At 45.9% G+C, this 18,820-nt stretch overlaps 1 protein-coding gene across 3 annotated transcripts in view; it reads left to right on the forward strand.

The window, feature by feature from the left end:
• The window catches only part of tango6 (transport and golgi organization 6 homolog (Drosophila)), a 180,829-nt gene that overhangs the window by 14,901 nt on the left and 147,108 nt on the right, over positions 1-18,820 (forward strand). For all 3 annotated transcript variants that reach the window (XR_012101957.1, XM_073070541.1, XM_073070542.1), the window contains exons 4-5: positions 9,113-9,260; positions 12,984-13,120. Coding sequence is in view for 2 of the 3 variants with exons in the window: in XM_073070541.1 (XP_072926642.1) it covers positions 9,113-9,260; positions 12,984-13,120 (285 nt within the window). In the remaining variant the exon portion in view is untranslated. The remainder of the gene's footprint in view (positions 1-9,112; positions 9,261-12,983; positions 13,121-18,820) is intronic.

Here is an 18,820-nt window from a genome sequence, read left to right on the forward strand (position 1 = left end):
CCTCACACCTCCTCACACCTGACAACTCCTGAGCAAGGACAGTACATCCATCTTCACTGAGCAACACCTACACCTCACACCTCCTCACACCTGACAACTCCTGAGCAAGGACAGTACATCCATCTTCACTGAGCAACACCTACACCTCACACCTCCTCACACCGCACAACTCCTGAGCAAGGACAGTACATCCATCTTCACTGAGCAACACCTACACCTCACACCTCCTCACACCTGACAACTCCTGAGCAAGGACAGTACATCCATCTTCACTGAGCAACACCTACACCTCACACCTCCTCACACCTGACAACTCCTGAGCAAGGACAGTACATCCATCTTCACTGAGCAACACCTACACCTCACACCGCACAACTCCTGAGCAAGGACAGTACATCCATCTTCACTGAGCAACACCTACACCTCACACCTCCTCACACCTCACAACTCCTGAGCAAGGACAGTACATCCATCTTCACTGAGCAACACCTACACCTCACACCTCCTCACACCTGACAACTCCTGAGCAAGGACAGTACATCCATCTTCACTGAGCAACACCTACACCTCACACCTCCTCACACCGCACAACTCCTGAGCAAGGACAGTACATCCATCTTCACTGAGCAACACCTACACCTCACACCTCCTCACACCTGACAACTCCTGAGCAAGGACAGTACATCCATCTTCACTGAGCAACACCTACATCTCACACCTCACAGCTCCTGAGCAAGGACAGTACATCCATCTTCACTGAGCAACACCTACATCTCACACCTCACAGCTCCTGAGCAAGGACAGTACATCCATCTTCACTGAGACGTCAGAGCACATGAAAAAATGGCAAGAACACTTCCACGAGCTGCTGAACAGACCAGGAACCATCACCGATGAAGCACTGAGCAGAGTACACCCTCAACCCATACTGTTCAAGCTAGATGCTCCCCCTACTCTTCACGAGGCCATCAAAGCCATCAAACAGCTAAAACCCAACAAAGCACCAGGGTCTGATGGTATCTCAGCCAAGATCTACCAGTATGGTGGTAACACACTGACATCATGTCTGCACCAGCTGTTTACAGAACTGTGGGGAGCTGTGGAACTACCACAAGACTTCAAAGACTCATCAATCGTGACCACCTACAAGAACAAGGGAGACAAGACAGATTGTAACAATTACCGTGGCATCTCTCTTCTGTCAGTTGCAGGAAAATGCCTCGCGAAGATCATCCTCAGATGCTTGGTGTCCAACATCAGTGACAACATCCTTCCAGAAAGCCAGTGTGATTTTCGAACAGGCCGTAGTACAGTGGACATGATATTCTCACTGAGCCAGCTCCAAGCGAAATATGTTGAGCAGCAGAGAAGTCTCTATGTCACATTTGATCTAACCAAAGTGTTTGATACTGTTGGTAGAGATGGCCTGTGGAAGCTCCTACCAAAATTTGGTTGCCCCCCCCCCCCACACCTAACCAACATCATCCATCAGTTCCACGAAGGCTTGGAAGGCCGCATCAACATGTGTGGTGAGTTGTCAGACCCATTTCCCATCAGCAACGGCATAAAACAGGGTTGTGTTTTGGCTCTTACTCTGTTTGGACTATCCTTTACTGCTGTTCTTCAGGATGCCACATCAGACCTGAAGTCAAACAAGGTTAATGGTGGGCTCCTCAACCTCGCAAGACTGAGAGCAAAAACAAAAGTCAGGGACATTGTGGCGCATGAGCCACAGTTTGCTGATGACTGTGCACTGGGTGCCCACTCTCTCGAAGACTGATAGGAGATCATCAGTCACTTTGCCAGTGCAGCCAAAAGCTTTGGACTGACAATCAGCCTGAAAAAGACGGAAGTTTTGTACCAGCTGGCTCCTGGCTCAAGCTACAAAGAGCCAACTGTCCTCACTGATGACACTCGTCTCCATGCTGTCAACAAGTTTTGCTACCTGGACAGCATAATAACATCCTCAGCTACTCTGGATGTGGAGATTGAGTCAAGAACCAGAAAAGCCTGCTTTGCCTTTGGTCAGCTGAAAGATCGAGCTTGGTCACAGAACATCAGGTTGGCCACCAAGTGCAAGGTATACAGGGCCATTGTCATATCAGCTTTGCTATACGGATAGCCAGAGAGAGAGAGAGAGCCCTCTTGCTTCAAATTATCCACCATTGTCCCTGTATCAAAAAGTCCAAGGAAACCTGCCTGAACGACTGGCATCCTGTCGCACTCACCTCAATAATAAGCGATAATAAGTGAACTCAAGATGGCACCGGTAACTGGCGACTCTGCGCGTGCTCTCCCGAGCAAACTGCCCTCTACACTATCCTATACCCAAGAAACCCTCCTAAACCTCCAATTTGCTGCATCTAGCAAGATCAACAACACCCTGGCGAAGTTACTGACCCAGCTGGAGATCATCGACGTGCCAGAATTGCTTCAACTCCAGACCGTACCTGGACCCAATCGTCGAGGCCTGTTCCAAGGTGCACCACGTTCCCGGAGACCTGCGGCCTGCTACTGTGTCGGAGCGCCTAGAGACATGGCCCATTCTGACCAGCACCTCTCTGAAGCAGACGGCCACACACAGAAGTGATGTCTGAGACCTCAAGATACCCCAGACGCTTCCCTGGAGCGACTACCATAGAGCCTTGTTGGTGGCTATCCACAGCTGCTGGAAGTGAGGCCTCCGCCGCCGACCTCGGAAATCGAGCCTGGGGCTTGGGTGGAGCGGAGGCCTCCGCAACCGTGACACAATTCACGGACTTGTTTCAGTCGGCAGCCCGGCCCTCCAGGATTAAGTGTCGGCTTCAGGGTGCAACCCGATCAACAGCCCAGGCCCCTGACAGTTGGAAGTGGCAGTGGAGCCTCCCCCGTCACTCGGCCCGACCTGGAGCACCTGACAACGCGACCTGCCGATCGATCCCCACGGGACGAGTCCACTAACCTCAAAGAGCTGCCAACAACACACTGCATCGATGGAAACCTGGAAAGATGCACAAATTACCGAGGAAGCGTGGGGAAAAAAGCTGGACTGCTGATCAGATTGAAGCGAAGGGGCTTTAGGATCCCTCTGCCCACCATCCTACTAGCTAATGTGCAAGCCATAGAGAACAAGGTGGATGATCTTAAAGGGAGTCTCACCTACTGCAGGGAGATGCAGAACTGCTGTGTATTCTGTTTCACAGAGACCTGGCTCTCCCTTGCCACCCCTGACTGTGCCATCCGACCAGAGGGATTTTCAATCCATCGGATGGACTGCATGGCGTCTTCGGGCAAGACGAAGGGAGGTGGGGTCTACCTACTGATCAACACTGCATGGTGCTCGGACACAGTGGCTCTGACAAGCTCCTGCAGTCTGGACCTGGAACATCTGTGGGTGAAGTATCCGGAGGTATCTGGAGGCTTTGCTCATTACAGCCGGAGACTTTAACCAGGCTAACCTCAGAAAAGCGCTGCCAAAGTTATTCCAGCATGTCTCCTGCTCCACTAGAGGCCCAAATATACTTGACCACTGCTACACAGCAGTCAAGGATGCCTGCCGTTCCGTCCAACGACCTCACTTCGGAAAATCGGACCATCAGTCTGTACTCCTCCTCCCGGCTTACAAACAGAAACTGAAGTGGGAGGTCACGGTGTCAAAAGTGGGGTCGCGTTGGACAGAGGAAATGGATGAGATCCTCCATGACTGCTTTGAATCGGTAGACTGGTTAGTATTCAAGGACTCGGCAGCTAACCTTGATGAGTATGCCTCAGCTGTCATGGACTTTATCTGGAAATGCACAAAGGACTGTGTGTCTCACAAGACGATCCGGGTATTCCCTAACCAGAAACCTTGGATGAATTATGTTGAAGGCTAGAGCTGCAGCTTTTAAGTCCGGAGATACCAGTCGCTACATGGAATCCAGGCGTGAAAGCCATTAAGGGCACCAAGAGGCAATATCAAGCCGGTATGGCAGGGTCTAAATGAGATCACTGGGCGCAAAGAAAAGGCTGGGAATATCAATAACTGTAGTGTTTCTCGTCCTGACGAACTTAATGTATTCTACGCAAGATTCGAACAGAAGAGGAGCATCCTGACCCCTCTGGATGAACCGGACCTGGTGGCATCAAGATTCATCATCACCGAGGAAGACATTAGAAGAGCCTTCCTGAAGATAAATCCAAGGAAGGTGATGGGCCCAGATGGTGTCCCGGGACGGGTTCTCCTGGCCTGTGCAAGGGAGCTAGCCTGAGTGTTTGCTGACATCTTCAACTGCTCCCTGCTTCAGTCTAAGATCCCCTCATGTTTTAAGAAGGCAATGATAATCCCGGTGCCGAAGAAAAGCAAGGTGGCATGCCTGAATGACTATCGACCTGTGGCTCTGACATCAACTGCTACGAAGTGTTTCGAGCGATTGGTTATGGCACACATCAACCATAACCTACCGGTCAACCTCGACACTTTGCAATTCGCCTACCGGAGCAACAGGTCAACAGCAGATGCCATCTCTCTGGCACTACATTCCTCCTTAGAACACCTGGAGAACAAAGACGCATATGTAAGGCTCCTTTTCATTGACGACTGATGACACCACAATTATAGGCCGTATCTTGGGTAATGAGTCTGAGTACAGAGAGGAAATTAAGAACCTGGTGGCATGGTGCGAAGACAATAACCTATCCCTCAATGTCAGTTAGACGAAGGAATTGGTTGTTGACTTCAGAAGGAGTAGCAGACCGCACAACCTCATCTACATCGGTGGTGCGCAGGTGGAACAGTTCAAAAGCTTTAAGACCCTCGGGGTGAATATCACAAATGACCTGACTTGGTCTAACCAAGCAGAGTCCACTGCCAAGAAGGCCCACCAGCGCCTTTACTTCTTGAGAAAGCTGAAGAAATTTGGCCTGTCCCCTAAAACCCTCACTAATTTTTATAGGTGCACTATAGAAAGCATTCTTCTAGGGTGCATCACAACCTGGTATTGAAGTTGTCCTGTCCAAGACCAGAAGAAGCTGCAGAAGATCGTGAACATAGCCCAGCACATCACACAAACCATTCTTCCATCCTTGGACTCACTTTACACCACACGCTGTCAGAGCAGTGCTGCCAGGATAATCAAGGACAAGACCCACCCAGCCAACACACTTTTTGTCCCACTTCCCTCTGGGAGAAGGTACAGGAGCATGAAGATTCGTACAGCCAGATTTGGGAACAGCTTCTTTCCAACTGTGATAAGACTGCTGAACAGATCCTGACCCGGATATGGGCTGTACTTCAAAATATCTGGAACTAACTTGCACTACCTTACTTTCCCTTTTCTATTTTCTAATTATGATTTATAATTTAATTTTTTTATTATATTTATTTTGATTTGTACTTCAGGGAGTGCGAAGCGCAGAAACAAATATCACTGTGATGATTGTATGCTCTAGTATCAATTGTTTGGTGACAGTAAAGTAAAGCAAATGCTTTGAGAGGCTGGTCAAGGATTACATCTGCAGCTTGCTACCACCCAAACTGGACCTCCTACAATTCGCCTACCAACACAACCAATTGACAGATGACGCAAGAGCCACTGCTGTACATACCCTTGTATACATCTGGAGAAGAAGGATGCTTATGTGAGAATACTGTCCTCGGACTACAGTTCATCATTCAACACCATAGTTTCATCCCGGCTCGACAGGAAGCTTGGAGACCTCGGCCTTGATCCTTCTTTATGCAGCTGGATCCTGGATTTCCTGTCGGATCGCCAGCAGGTGCTAACAGTGGGCTCCTTCATCTCCAACCCTCTGACTCAATACAGAAGCCCCTTAGGGCTGTGTACTAAGGTCCCTCCTTTACTCCCTGAATACCCATGACTATTGCCACCCACAGCTCCAATCTGCTAATTAAATTTGCCAATGACACTACATTAATTGGACTTTATCTCAAACAATAACGAGGTGGGGCCTACAGGGAAGAAGTTATCTCTCTGACACAGTGGTGTCAAGAAAACAACCTCTCCCTCAATGTCGCAAAAACAAAGGAGCTGGTTGTGGATTACAGGAGGAGTGGAGACAGGCGAACCTTAAGTCTCCAAGCACAACAATATCCAAGCAGTTTCTGGGTTTTTTTTTGTCAGTATGTGGTTCACTACACTGAAGCCTCTTTCAACAAGGTAGGAGGATGGAAATGCAATGAAGAGCAGTTTGGCTCTTCTGTAAAGACCAGGAAACTTTGTATGACAGTGTAGCCATATACCACTAAAGCCAACATTTTTGAAAAGCATTTTTGCCTAATCATTCTGAATTTCAATAATTTCTTCTTGCAAGCTCTCTTCATGTTCTTCCACCTTGCCAAGAAATAGGTGAATTACCCAGTCCAGAATTTCCAGATTATTCAAATCCTGAATTTCCAGATTATTCTGAAAATCCTTCTTCAGTGACTGCAGGCATAAGCAGTACTCTTGCAAATCACCATCTGTGAAAGAGAGTGCCATACTTCCCATGCAGGAAAACTTAGAATATTCTTCTCCAAATGTTTTGCTTGTACTTTTCCAATTTTCTGATAAATGTGGACACTTTGCTTTTTTTTCCTGCATTAAATTGAAATTCTCACCCTAGTTTTATATTAAAAATGTTCATTTTGTCATGCAGATCTGCTAGGTATGCCCCACCAGCATGTAGAAATTCAATCTTGTTTCCCAAGTTCTTATTGACTTCGGGCAAAAGTTCAGCCATTTTCAAAAAGATCAAAGAAACCTTTTAAGCAGCAGCCTTTTGACAGCCAATGCACTTCAGTGTGAAGAAACAAGTGTTCAAACTCTTCATCGTTATCTTGGCATAAATAGGCTGCTGTTTAATGGATGAACTCTAATTTTGTTGATAGCAGATATTGCAACAGTCGTGCTTGATAAAGATCGCAGGCTGAGGTTTTGGTTGCGAGATGTTGATGATGAATTGCACAATGGATTGCAAACAGACTTGAAATTTCTTTTTTCATAAATGTCACTAAACTAGCACAGCAATTTTTCATATATGGTACTCCTTCTTGTGCACAAGAAATCATGTTCCTAATTGGAATACTTTTATCCTCATTTTGAGCTGCTTGTAGATTGATTCTCTGTTGATTTGTTTTTAACTTTTTACAAAAGAGATTCTCCTCAAACTTTTCCATTTTTGATAAACCATACATGTGCCATTAACAATACCTTATTGTCTCGCACACTAGACTCATCCAGTTGTATCCCAAATTCTGTTCTTGTAGCTCTGTGCATAGTTGATACTGGATGTCTTCACTCATTTCATCAATATGTCGAGCTACAGAGTTATACTCAGAGGAATTGATTTTAAAATACTGGTATCTATTTTGAGAACAGTGTTGAGCACTTCTGATACAGCAGGCATTATTATTCTTTCACCAGTTGTGTGAGATTTTCCACACTTTGCTATCATTTTGGAAATGTTAGAAGCAATGAAGCTACTATCATGGTCATTTTTAGCTTTCTTGACAAATAACCCTAGTGTGCAACACTTTTCAAATGCTTCTTTCATCTTCTGGAATTGAGTAATACTATAAGTAACCTTTTTAGGGTGTCTTTTACAAAAGTGTTCCTTCAATCTTGATGGTTCATTAGACAGTACGGTATTACAAGTAAGACACATGGGGTTTGGCTGATCTAGTGGGAATGGAATCAAACCACACTCCAGGTATGTAACATTGTATTGACACACTTTCTGTAGTTTCTGTTTCTTAGCAGGATTAGAATTCAAGGTTTCAATGTCTTCAGACTCATAGAGATTGTACCATATGTATTGTCCGTCATTAACAGGGGGCTAAAATTTAAAAAAAAAATTAACACAAACTGGGAATGCTTATTGGATGGAACGATGGTAGCACAAAGATGACACACAAAGAATCGGCGAGGTAACTATGAAGATGACTACAGCAGTTGACAAGGATTCAGATTGGAATCTGAATGTTAGTTGGGATAGAGGTGGTGTTTTGCAAGCTCCCTTTTTTTTACTATTCCAGTTAGCGCAATTGAATACTCGAGAATCCTTTGGATCGGCAGGTTCACTGATTGGCTCTACTTCTCTGTTTGGTTCTGGCCAGCTCTGTATCATTGCGTGACCTATTTTCCTTTGATCTGTAGAGAAAGTTGAGATGGTGTACTTAACTTACCAACTGTTAGATTGTAAGAACTTATTTCTGTTGTGAGTCGGGGAGCTTTTAGGCACCCTGGTTGCTAATCTATGCATCCCCAGTGACATCTGTTTGGTTGGTAAGTTTGAATGAGATTGCTGAGTTTCAGACGAGTGCTCACCGCCTGCAGAGCTATGGTTCTTCCTGTGTTCCAGTGCCTCATCCTTTTTCTATTGGAAATGCCTAACGATCAGTCAGGTGTCATGCCTCAAGTTAGGGGGCTTACCGCACCATCCCCCCCTAACCACCCAAAGAATCTTGCATGCCTCTCAACAACTTCTATTTCTCCTAACCCCCCCCCCCCCCCCTTAGGACACATAACCGCCCCACTGGGAATCACTGACCTAGAGGATGTAGGTGGCCTGGAACTCAAAGCCTGAAAGTTTGAAACAGGCAGAAATCTTGCTCACGTTGTAAAAGTAATTAGTTGTGTACTTGAGATCCATCAAACCTGCAGAGATACGAAGAAGATGAAATGAGTTTGATAGTTCTATTTGTAAATTACAGACATAATGGGCCAAATAGATACCTTTGTCATTACTTTACTGAGATCCTGTCTGATTTGTGTTCACTGTATATCCTTCGGAGAAGGTGGTCTAGTATTCTTACACATGACAGCAAACCAGCCCATAACTTGGCACGCTGCTTGGTTCTGGGATAGTCATGGATGGACAGTAAGAGCCAGCTTGTGCTCACTTGTGTCATGGGAGAATATTCATCATCCTTGCTCAGTCTGGCCTTCATTGAGCTGGAAGTTGATAATGCAATGGCTGACAGGGTAGCTTATGATGCACAAAAATGAGTGCATGCAGGCGGAGCCTGCTTTACGAGAGAGCTGATGGTAGGTGGCTCCAGCCTTGGGTAGCGGGTGGTGTGGCCGGTCCCGGGAGCGTGGCGCATTTTTCGGTAACTTGTTGCTGCTAAACTGAGTATTGTGTTTGTTTGCAGGTGGTCAAGGTAAGAGGAAGCACCACACAAACTATCCCTCAAACTCCAGCCTGGCTGCGACGCCTCTGTGGCCAGTTCTTGTCCCAGGCCCTGATGAAGCCTCATGGTGTGCAAGCTGTGGTGCGAGGGATCGTAGAAGGAGCTGGCGGTAAGTGGTCTGATCAGTACTGAATAATACTGGTCCAGGAACAGAGGTGGGTGGGAGTGGTTCATCATCTGGGGGTTAGTGCAGCTCTTCAAGATTTATTGTGGTCGGGAATGGTGCCCAGTGTTAGTGAGGGTAGTCACTGACTACAGTAAAAATCAGCTTTATGTCACTGGCATATGCCATGAAATTTGTTGTTCTGGGACAGCAGCACATTGCAATACATAGTAATAAAAACTATAAATTATACTAAGTATATATAAATATAAATTAAATAAGGAGTGCAAAAAGAGAGGTCAAAGAATAATGAGATAGTGTTCACGGGTTCATTGTTCATACAGAAATCTGATGGTGGAGGGGAAAAAGCTATTCCTAAAATGCAGGCTCCTGTACCACCTCCTTGATGGTAACAATGAAAAGAGGGCATGTGCTGGGTGATGGGGTCCTTAAAAGTGGATGCTGCCCTTTTAGACCATAAGGCCATAAGATATAGGAGAAGAATTAGGCTATTTAGCCCCTCGTGTCTGCTCTGCCATTTCATCATGGCTGATCCAATTTTCCTCTCAGCCCCAATCTCCTGCCTTCTCCGGGTATCCCTTCGTGCCCTGACCAATCGGGAATCTATCAACCTCTGCCTTAAATATATATAAATACTTGGCCTCCACAGCTGCCTGTGGCAATGGATTCCACAGATTCACCACTCTCTGGCTAAAGAAATTCCTCCTTATCTCTGTTCTAAATGGATGCCCCTCTATTCTGAGGCTGTTTCCTCTGGTCTTAGACTCTCCCACCATAAGAAACATCCTCTCCACATCCACTCTTATCAAGGCCTTTCACCTTTCAATGAGGTCACCCCTTATTCTTCAGAATTCCAGTGAATACAGGCTCAAAGACATCAAACACTCATCATAAGACAAGCCATTCAATTCTGAAATCATTTTTGTGAACCTCCTTTGAACCCTTTCCAGTTTCAACACATCCTTTCTAAGATAATGGGCTCAAAACTGCTCACAGTACTCCCATTGAGACCTCACTAGTGCTTTATAAAGTCTCAACATTGCATGCTTGCTTTTATATTATAGTTCTCTGGACAGGAATGCTAACATTGCAATTGTCTTCCTCATCACAGACTCAACCTGCAAGTTGACCTTTAGGGAATCCTGCATAAGGACACTCAAGATCCTTTGCACCTCAATTTTCTGTATTTTCTTTCCATTTAGAAAATAGCCAACCATTTCATTTCTTCTACCAAAGTGCCTGACCATATACTTCCCAACACTCTTCCATTTGCCATTTCTTTGCCTGTTCTCCTAATCTAAGTCCTTCTGTAGCCTCTCTACTTCCTCAAAACTACCTGTCCCTCCACCTATCCTCATCTCGTCTGCAAACTTTGCAGTATAGGTTTCCCCCACAATCCGAAGGTGGAGCGTTCCTATGAAACTGTTTGTAATCTGAAATGTCGTAAAGTGAAGAAGCAATTACCATTAATTTATATGGGAAAAATTTTTGAGCGTCCCCAGACCCAAAAAAACCCTACCAAATCAAAGCAAATAACACATAAAACCTAAAAGAACACTAACATATAGTAAAAGCAGGAAAGATATAATAAATTTACACCCTATATAAAGTAGAAATATTGTAGGTACGGTGTAGTTTCACTTATCAAACTCAGGAAGGCAGCGAACCAAAATCGATGTGGAGAAAGAAAATCAGCATATACATGCATACGTACGCACATGCACGCATACGCACATACATGCATGCGCAAACAACTGCCCGCACAAGGCTTCACGGTCATTGTAGTCTTTCTCAGGGTAAACACACGTATAAAGCGGGTGTCTTTTTTTCGTAAAAGCGAAAATCCTCTTTGGTTAGGGAAAACAGGTACTAATGTAAGTCTTTAGTAACAGCGAGTTGTCGTAAATCGAACGTTCGAAAAGCAGGGGCCACCTGTATAGCCATCAATTCCATCATCCAAATCATTGACATATAATGTAAAAAAAATCAATTCCAACACAGATCCCTGTGGAACTCCACTAGTCTCTAGCAGCCAACTGGAAAAGGGTAATTTATTCCCATTCTTCATCCCCTGCCAATCAGCCACTCCATGCTAGAATCTCTTCTGCAATATCATGAGTTTGTAGCTTGTTAAGCAGCCTTATATGTGGCACCTTTGAAAGGCCTTCGGAAAATCCAAGTATGCAACATCAACTGATTTTCCTTTGTCTATCCTACTTGTTATTCCTTCAAAGAATTCCAACAGACTTTTCAGGCAAAATTTTTCCTAAGAAACCATGCTGACTATGGCCCACCTTATCATGTGCTTCCAAGTACCCTGAGACCTCATCCTTAATAATCAACTCCAACACCTTCCCAAACACTGAGGTCAGACTAATAGCCAAAAGTTTCCTTTCTTCTGCCTCTCTCCCTTCTTGAAGTGTGAAGTGACGCCTATACTTTTCTAATTGTCCGGAACCATTCCAGAATCTTGTGATTCTTGAAAGATCATTATAATGCCTCCATGATCTCTTCAGCCACGTCTTTCAGAACTCTGGGGTGTATACCATGTGGTCTGGGTAATTTATCCACTTTCAGTTTCCCAAGAACCTTCTCTGTAGTTATGGTAACTTCACACACTTCATGCCCCCTGACACCGAGAACTTCCACCATACTGCAAGTGTCTTCCATGGTGAAGACAGATGCAAAAAAACTTAAATCAGTTCATCCGCTCTTTCATTGTCCTGTATTATTACATCTCCAACATTGTTTTCCAGCAGTCCAATATCCACTCTTGCCTCTCTTTTACACTTCATGTATCAGAAGAATACAGATAAATAAAGTGTAAAATAATTTTTGAGGCATCACCTTTTGAAGGTGTCCTTGATGCTGGGGAGGCTAGTGTCCTTGATGGAGCTGAGTGAGTGTACAGCTTACTGCAGCTTTTCCTGAACCCGTGCACTGGCCCCTCCATATCAGACAGTGTTACAGCCAGTCAGAATGCTTTCCATGGTACATCTGTAGAAATTTGCCATACCAAGTCTCCTGAAACTCCCAATGCAATACAGCCACTGTTGTACCTTCCTTGCGATTACATCAATATGTTGGGCCCAGGATAGGTTGTCTGAGCTGTTGATACCCAGATACTTGAAATCGCTCACCATTTTCACTGATGGACCCTCGATGAGGACTTGTGTGTGTTCCCTTGACATATACTTCCTGAAGTCCACAATTAATTCCTTGGCCTTACTGATGTTGAGTGCAAGGTTGCTGTTGCAACACCATTCAACCAGCTGATCTATCTTGCTCCTGTGTATGCTGTTTGAACTGTGCCTACCCACGCAGTCGTGGGTGTAGAGCAAATAGAGGAGTGGGCTCAGCACACATCCTTGAGGTGCACCAGTGTTGACTGTCAGCAAGGAGGGATTGTTATTTCCAATCTGCACAGACTGTGGTCTCCCGGTGAGAAAGTCAAAGATCCAGATGCAGAGGGAGGTACCAGGTTGATTAGGACTGATGGCATCAGTATGTCTCCTTCCCACCTCCTACCCTCCACCTTCAATTTCACCTTGCTCTCCTTTACTTCCCTCTATTTTACACATCCATTCCTTGCTACCCCTCTGCCTTTTCCACCCTCTCTCCCCTTCGCCCTGGGCTGCTCTGGCTATGTCACAACTTTGTTCTGAGTTGTGCTGTGTGCTAAGTTGTAACTTGCTTGTGAATTTACAGCTGGAGTGGCCGGAGGTCAGAGTGCGGAGGCTGCAGCTGCTGATTGGAGGAAATGTGATACTGTAGCCAGGATACTAGCTTCATGTCCTCAGCAATGTTTGTCTGTTGAAGATTACTACCACCAGGTGTGCCCTCAGGTAAGCACAGGTAGATGTTCATGCTTAGAAATTGAGGGCATGCACTATTGATGGGCATGGGTGTAGATGAGAAAATTCTTGTTGGGAGGTCACAGACAAACATGGGTAGTCAGGAGGTGGGAATGGGTTTATCAAACCACTGCAGCAGAATCTGCACTGTAGCAGAGTGACAGGTGCATTTTCAATTGGAGAAAATTCCCAATATTTTACTAGTGGTAGTATTCTCGCTCATCAAACTCAAAATGGCACTGGTGATCATTGGCAACATTCTGTGGGCTGCAGGCAGTTGTTCCAAACTATTTCTTAAAAATACTCTTTTTGAATTGGTCTCACTGCAATCTGCAGCATAACTCCCCTCCAAGCAATGAACTTTTTAATCAACTCAATGGTCCTCATATCTCATGTTCGACACAAAGACTCGACGGACCCGAGAAGCTTGGCACCTTTAAGACGATGAAGGTTCATCACCAAATTGAGGTGGGGGAGGGGGGTGACCACAAGCCAGACTAAAACACGGAGGAATGAGGCCTCCTCTACCTAGCATCTTGTTGGCAAATGTGCAGTCGCTGGAGAACAAAATTAAGGACCTGAGGGCTGTATCAGAGAGAATTAAAATCCCATTGTATTCCATGTTTGACTGAGATGTGGCTTTCACCAGGCATGCCAGATACAGCAATCAACCCCCAAAACTTCTCAATACACATAATGGACCGAACTATTGATGTGGAAAAAGCAAAAAGAGGAGATCTGTGTTTCATGATAAACTCTCTGTTTGTGATGTGTCTGTCTCTGATGTGGTGGCTTTGGTGAACTTGTGTTCCCCTAACTTGGAACACCTAATAGTCAAAGGCTGTGCATTCTATTTCAGTAATCCTGACTGTAGTTTGCATACCACCCCCCAACTATAGTCAAGTGCTTGTGAATTTCCTCCAGGTGCTCTGGTTTCCTCTCTCAGTCCAAAGAATTACCAGTTAGTATATTGATTGGTCTGTGTAAATTTTCCTGTGGTTAGGCGAGCGTTAAATTAGTGGGTTACTGGGCAGTGCGACTGGTTGGGCCAGAAGGGCCATTCCGCGCTGTACCTCCAAATAAATAAATAAACAGTGATTTGACTGGAGCAGTCTGGAAGGTAAAACAATTTGCTGCTTTTCAAGAAAGAGATGCAAGGAATTCAGGTAAATGTGTTTGGCACACAGGGTGGTGTGGCCACGTGTGGATGTCAAGGTACACAAATGGTAAGGCAGATTAAAGAAGTTTTTATCAGACACAGTTTAGTAGCAGCTTCCTGCCTGGAAGAATAAGGATGAAGTTAAAAGAGAAATTGGGGAAAGCAGAGAATGGGCCAAGACATTGGGTATACAAGTGGATTGTTAGGTTCTTGATTAGTCAATGTGTCAGAGGTTTTGGAGAGAAGTCAGGACAATGGGGTTGAGAGAAATAATAAACCAGCCATAATAGAATGACAGAGCAGACTTGATGGGCTGAATGGCCTGATTCTGCTCCTATTTCTTATGGTCTTGTGATACTGCATGATGGAGGTGTTATGGATAGTCTTGAGGGTGTCAGAGGTTACAGAGCGACATTGATAGGATGCAAAACTAGGCTGAGAAGTGGCAGATGGAGTTCAACCCAGATAAGTGTGAAGAGGTTCATTTTGGTAGATCAAATTTGAAGACTGAATATAATATTAATGGTCAGGCTCTAGGCAGTGTGGAGGATCAGAGAGATCTTGGGGTCCGTCATAGGACATTCAAAGCTGCTGCGCGAACCGGAATCAGGTTTATTACCATCGGCATGTTGTGAAATTTGTTAACTTAGCAGCGGCAGTTCAATGCAATACATAATATGGAATTAAAAAAATAATAACAAATAAGTAAATCAATTACAGGTTACGTATATTGAATTGATTAAAAATTGTGCAAAAACAGAAATAATATATATTAAGAAAGTGAGACAGTGTCCAAGGGTTAATTGACGTAGTAGCGGGCGACGGAGTAGCGGGAAACAGAGTAGGAAGGCTTTGGCTCTAGAGGCTTCAGTGAGCAGAGGCTGAGGACGAGCTTCACTCCATGTGAGGTAAGGCCAGGTAAGTTCCTTTAATTAATTTAATTACCTTAGGAGTAGGTAATGGAGGCAGCAGTTAGGGCAGTTGAATGCTCTGTTTGCAGTATGTAGGAAGTCAGAGACAGCACAATTGTCCCTGATGACTACACCTGCAAAAGGTGCATCCAGCTGCAGCTCCTGACAAACCGTGTTAGGGAACTGGAGCTGAAGCTGGATGAACTTCAGATCATTCGTGAGGCAGAGGCAGAAATAAACAGGAGTTACAGGGAGATAGTCACCCCTAAGAGTCAGGAGACAGGTAGCTGGGTGACTGTCAGGAGAGGGAAAGGGAATGAGGAGAGCACCCCTGTGACCATTCCCACCGATAATAAGTACATCATTTTGGATATTATTGATGGGGACGACCTACCAGGGACAAGTTGCAGTGGTTGCATCTCTGGCACCGAGACTGGACCCTCAGCTCAGAAGGGAAGGAGGGTAAAGAGGAAAGCAGTAGTGATAGGGGATTCGATAGTTAGTGGGACAGGTAAGAGGTTTTGTGGAAGAGATCGAGAATCCCAGATGGTCTGTTGCCTCCCTGGTGTCAGGGTCCATGATATCTCGGATCAAGTTCTCAGTATTCTCAAGAGGGAGGGTGTGCAGCCAGCTGTCATGGTCCACGTAGGGACCAGTGATGTGGATAGGAAGAGTGAGGAGGTCCTGAAAGGTGAGTTTAGGGAGCTAGGCGCCAAATTAAAGGACAGGACCTCCAGGATAGCAGTCTCAGGATTGCTACCAGTGCCACGTGCAGGCGGGTTTAGAAATAGTAATATAGCACAGATCAACACCTGGCTGAAGACATGGTGCAGGAGGGAGGGCTTCAGATTTATAAATAATTGGGCATTTTTCCAGGGAAGGTGGGACCTGTTCTGGCAGGACGGTTTACATCTGAACTGGAGGGGGACAAATATTCTTGCAGGTAGGTTTGCTAGAGAGGCTTCAGTGGATTTAAACTAGATACAAGGGGGGAGGGGAACCAGAGTGTAGGAACAGATGTATGGGAGAAGGAAGAAAAAGAAGATAAAGTTATTTGCACCATTAGGGATAAACAGAGTAAGAGATGGAGAATTTCTTAAATACATTTATTTTAATGCTAGGAACATTGTAAGAAAGGTGGATGAGCTTAGAGCATGGATTGATACCTGGAAATATGATGTTGTAGCAATTAGTGAAACATGGTTGCAGGAGGAGTGTGATTGGCAACTAAATATTCCTGGATTTCATGCTTCAGGTGTGATAGAATCAGAGGGACAAGAGAGGGAGGTATTGCATTGCTTGTCAGAGAAAATATTACAGCGGTGTTCTGGCAGGATAGATTAGAGGGCTCGTCTAGTGTTGTAGCAGAGTTTTAACACTTAAAATAAAAGACAAAGACTCTCTGGGCTCAGTTCGCAGCGAGAACCTTTATTGTTGTGATGATCACGGAGAGCCAACCCTCACGGTGGAGAGACTGACTCTGACCAGAAGCGTATGCGAGTTGACCTTTATACAGATAGATGAAACGGTTTAACGTACAAGAAAGTAATAACACCGTATGTCTCGTCTTAGCCTGCGGTTTTAGCTGGAACGGGCTGCTCTTAGCCGTTAAGGCAGAAGCTCTAGGCTGCGGTTAATAACTAAGCTGTTGCGGTTCTCATAAGAACATTGCTCTGTAGAAGTAAAGCGTTAATCACCTTTGACACGCATACTAAACCGTATGTTCCAAACGGGCTCCTAGCAGCAAGCAAGGAACATTCTGCAAATGCAGAGTTTTCACCACCACAGTTCCCCCCTTGTTGATCTATTATGATCAACACCCCTTGCTTTTGTATTACTGAAAGGGGTAGGTTTCTTCTTCATGGGGAGTGGGTGCTCTGACTAACTGCATCACATCGTCACTGGATTTTGAGGTAAACAAGGAACTCCATGCCCTAATACAACATGCTCGAACACACCCACATACACAGACTAACACAATATCACCCTCTCCGGTCCATATAATTTGAGGGGGATATCTCACCACAGATTCCCCATTTTGCCTCCCACCCCCCCGATAGTCAGTAGAAGTACGAAGCAGGCATGGCCCAGTGCCTCTAGCATCAGCGGGTTTCGGAGCTGCATTGCTTGTCTTGTGCACAGGGTTCAGATGTCGGTTTCCTGTGGCTGTCAATTGGGCGTGGTGGGTCGGGAGGTGAGTAACTCTTGCAGTGGGTGGCGTGAACCCAGTCCTCTTTTCCTTGTAGTTTAACGAGCAACACTTGGTAGGGTCCTTTCCACCTGGGGGAAAGAGAGTCCCTTTTTAATGCTTTTAACAACACTAAGTCCCCTATCTGAAAGGGGTGCATAGGCTCATCTGTGAGAGGGCTCTGTCCTTCCCTTACTTTGTCATACAACTTCCCAGCGGCTTTGCAGTGCACCTGTGCATACTCGAGGCTTTTCTCTTCCACCCCCATTAAGGTTACCCCGGACAGTGTCTTGGAAGGCTCAGTCCCCGATGGCATGGCCCGGCCCATTAGAGCCTCATAAGGGGTGAGGCCGGTTTTGCGATTTTTTTTTTTTGATTTCTCATTTTGAAAAGGGCCAGGGGGAGGGCTTCTGGCCATCTCAGTCCCGTATCCTGGCACAGTCTCCCCAGCGTGTTTTTTTTATTTCTCCATTTACCCTCTCAACCATGCCAGAGGATTGAGCATGATAAGAGGTGTGCAGTTTCCATTTAACCCCTAGTTCTTGCGTCAGTGACTGCACCATCTTATTGGTAAAGTGAGTTCCCCTGTCACTGTTTATTTCCCTGGGGATCCCATACCGGGGTATAAGCTCCTTAGTCAATGCCTTAATTACTGTGCAGGCATCATTTTTTTCGTGTGGGATAGGCTTCAACCCATCGGGTAAACATGTCTATTATTACCAAAATGTATTGGTATCCTGCTGCCGGGGGCATGTGAACAAAGTCGACCTGTAGCTTTTCAAACGGGGAGTCAGGCATGGGGAGGTGGTTATGCCCGGGGTGAACCAGTGTTGCGCGATATTGTGCTGCATCCCCCCTTGGCCCATGTGAGTCCTCCCATGAGCGAGGCGAACCAGGGGCAAAAAGAGGGCGCGGGGAGACGGGCGGTAATCGGGGTGCGTATAGATGTCATTTGTAACCGTGCAACCGGCCTTCTCCCATGAGCGGCATTCAGGAACTGTGACACGTCGTTGGGCCTGCGCAATATTGGGAAAGGGAGGGGGAGTAACTAGGGACACTGCCTGAATACTACAACCGTCCTCCATGGACACCCGCCTGGCTGTTGTATCAGCTAGTGCATTACCGAGGGATACGGCATCGGTGCCCCCTGAATGGGCCGCACATTTGACCACCGCTATACGGCGGGGAAGGAGGATCGCTGATAATAGGTCACGTACCAGACGGTAGTGCTTGATGTGTTCCCCCCCCCCCCCGATGTTATAAACCCGCGGTTCTTCCATAGTTGACCGAGATCATGCACCACTCCAAAGGCGTACCTGGAATCGGTATATATAATGGCAGATTTGTCCGTGGCATGCATGCATGCACGGTGGAGGGCAAAGAGCTCGGCCTCCTGCGCTGTCGTACCATGCGGAAGGGTTACCTCCAGCACA

Source organism: Hemitrygon akajei, chromosome 17 (assembly GCF_048418815.1).
Source record: "Hemitrygon akajei chromosome 17, sHemAka1.3, whole genome shotgun sequence".
Classification (NCBI taxonomy): domain Eukaryota; kingdom Metazoa; phylum Chordata; class Chondrichthyes; order Myliobatiformes; family Dasyatidae; genus Hemitrygon; species Hemitrygon akajei.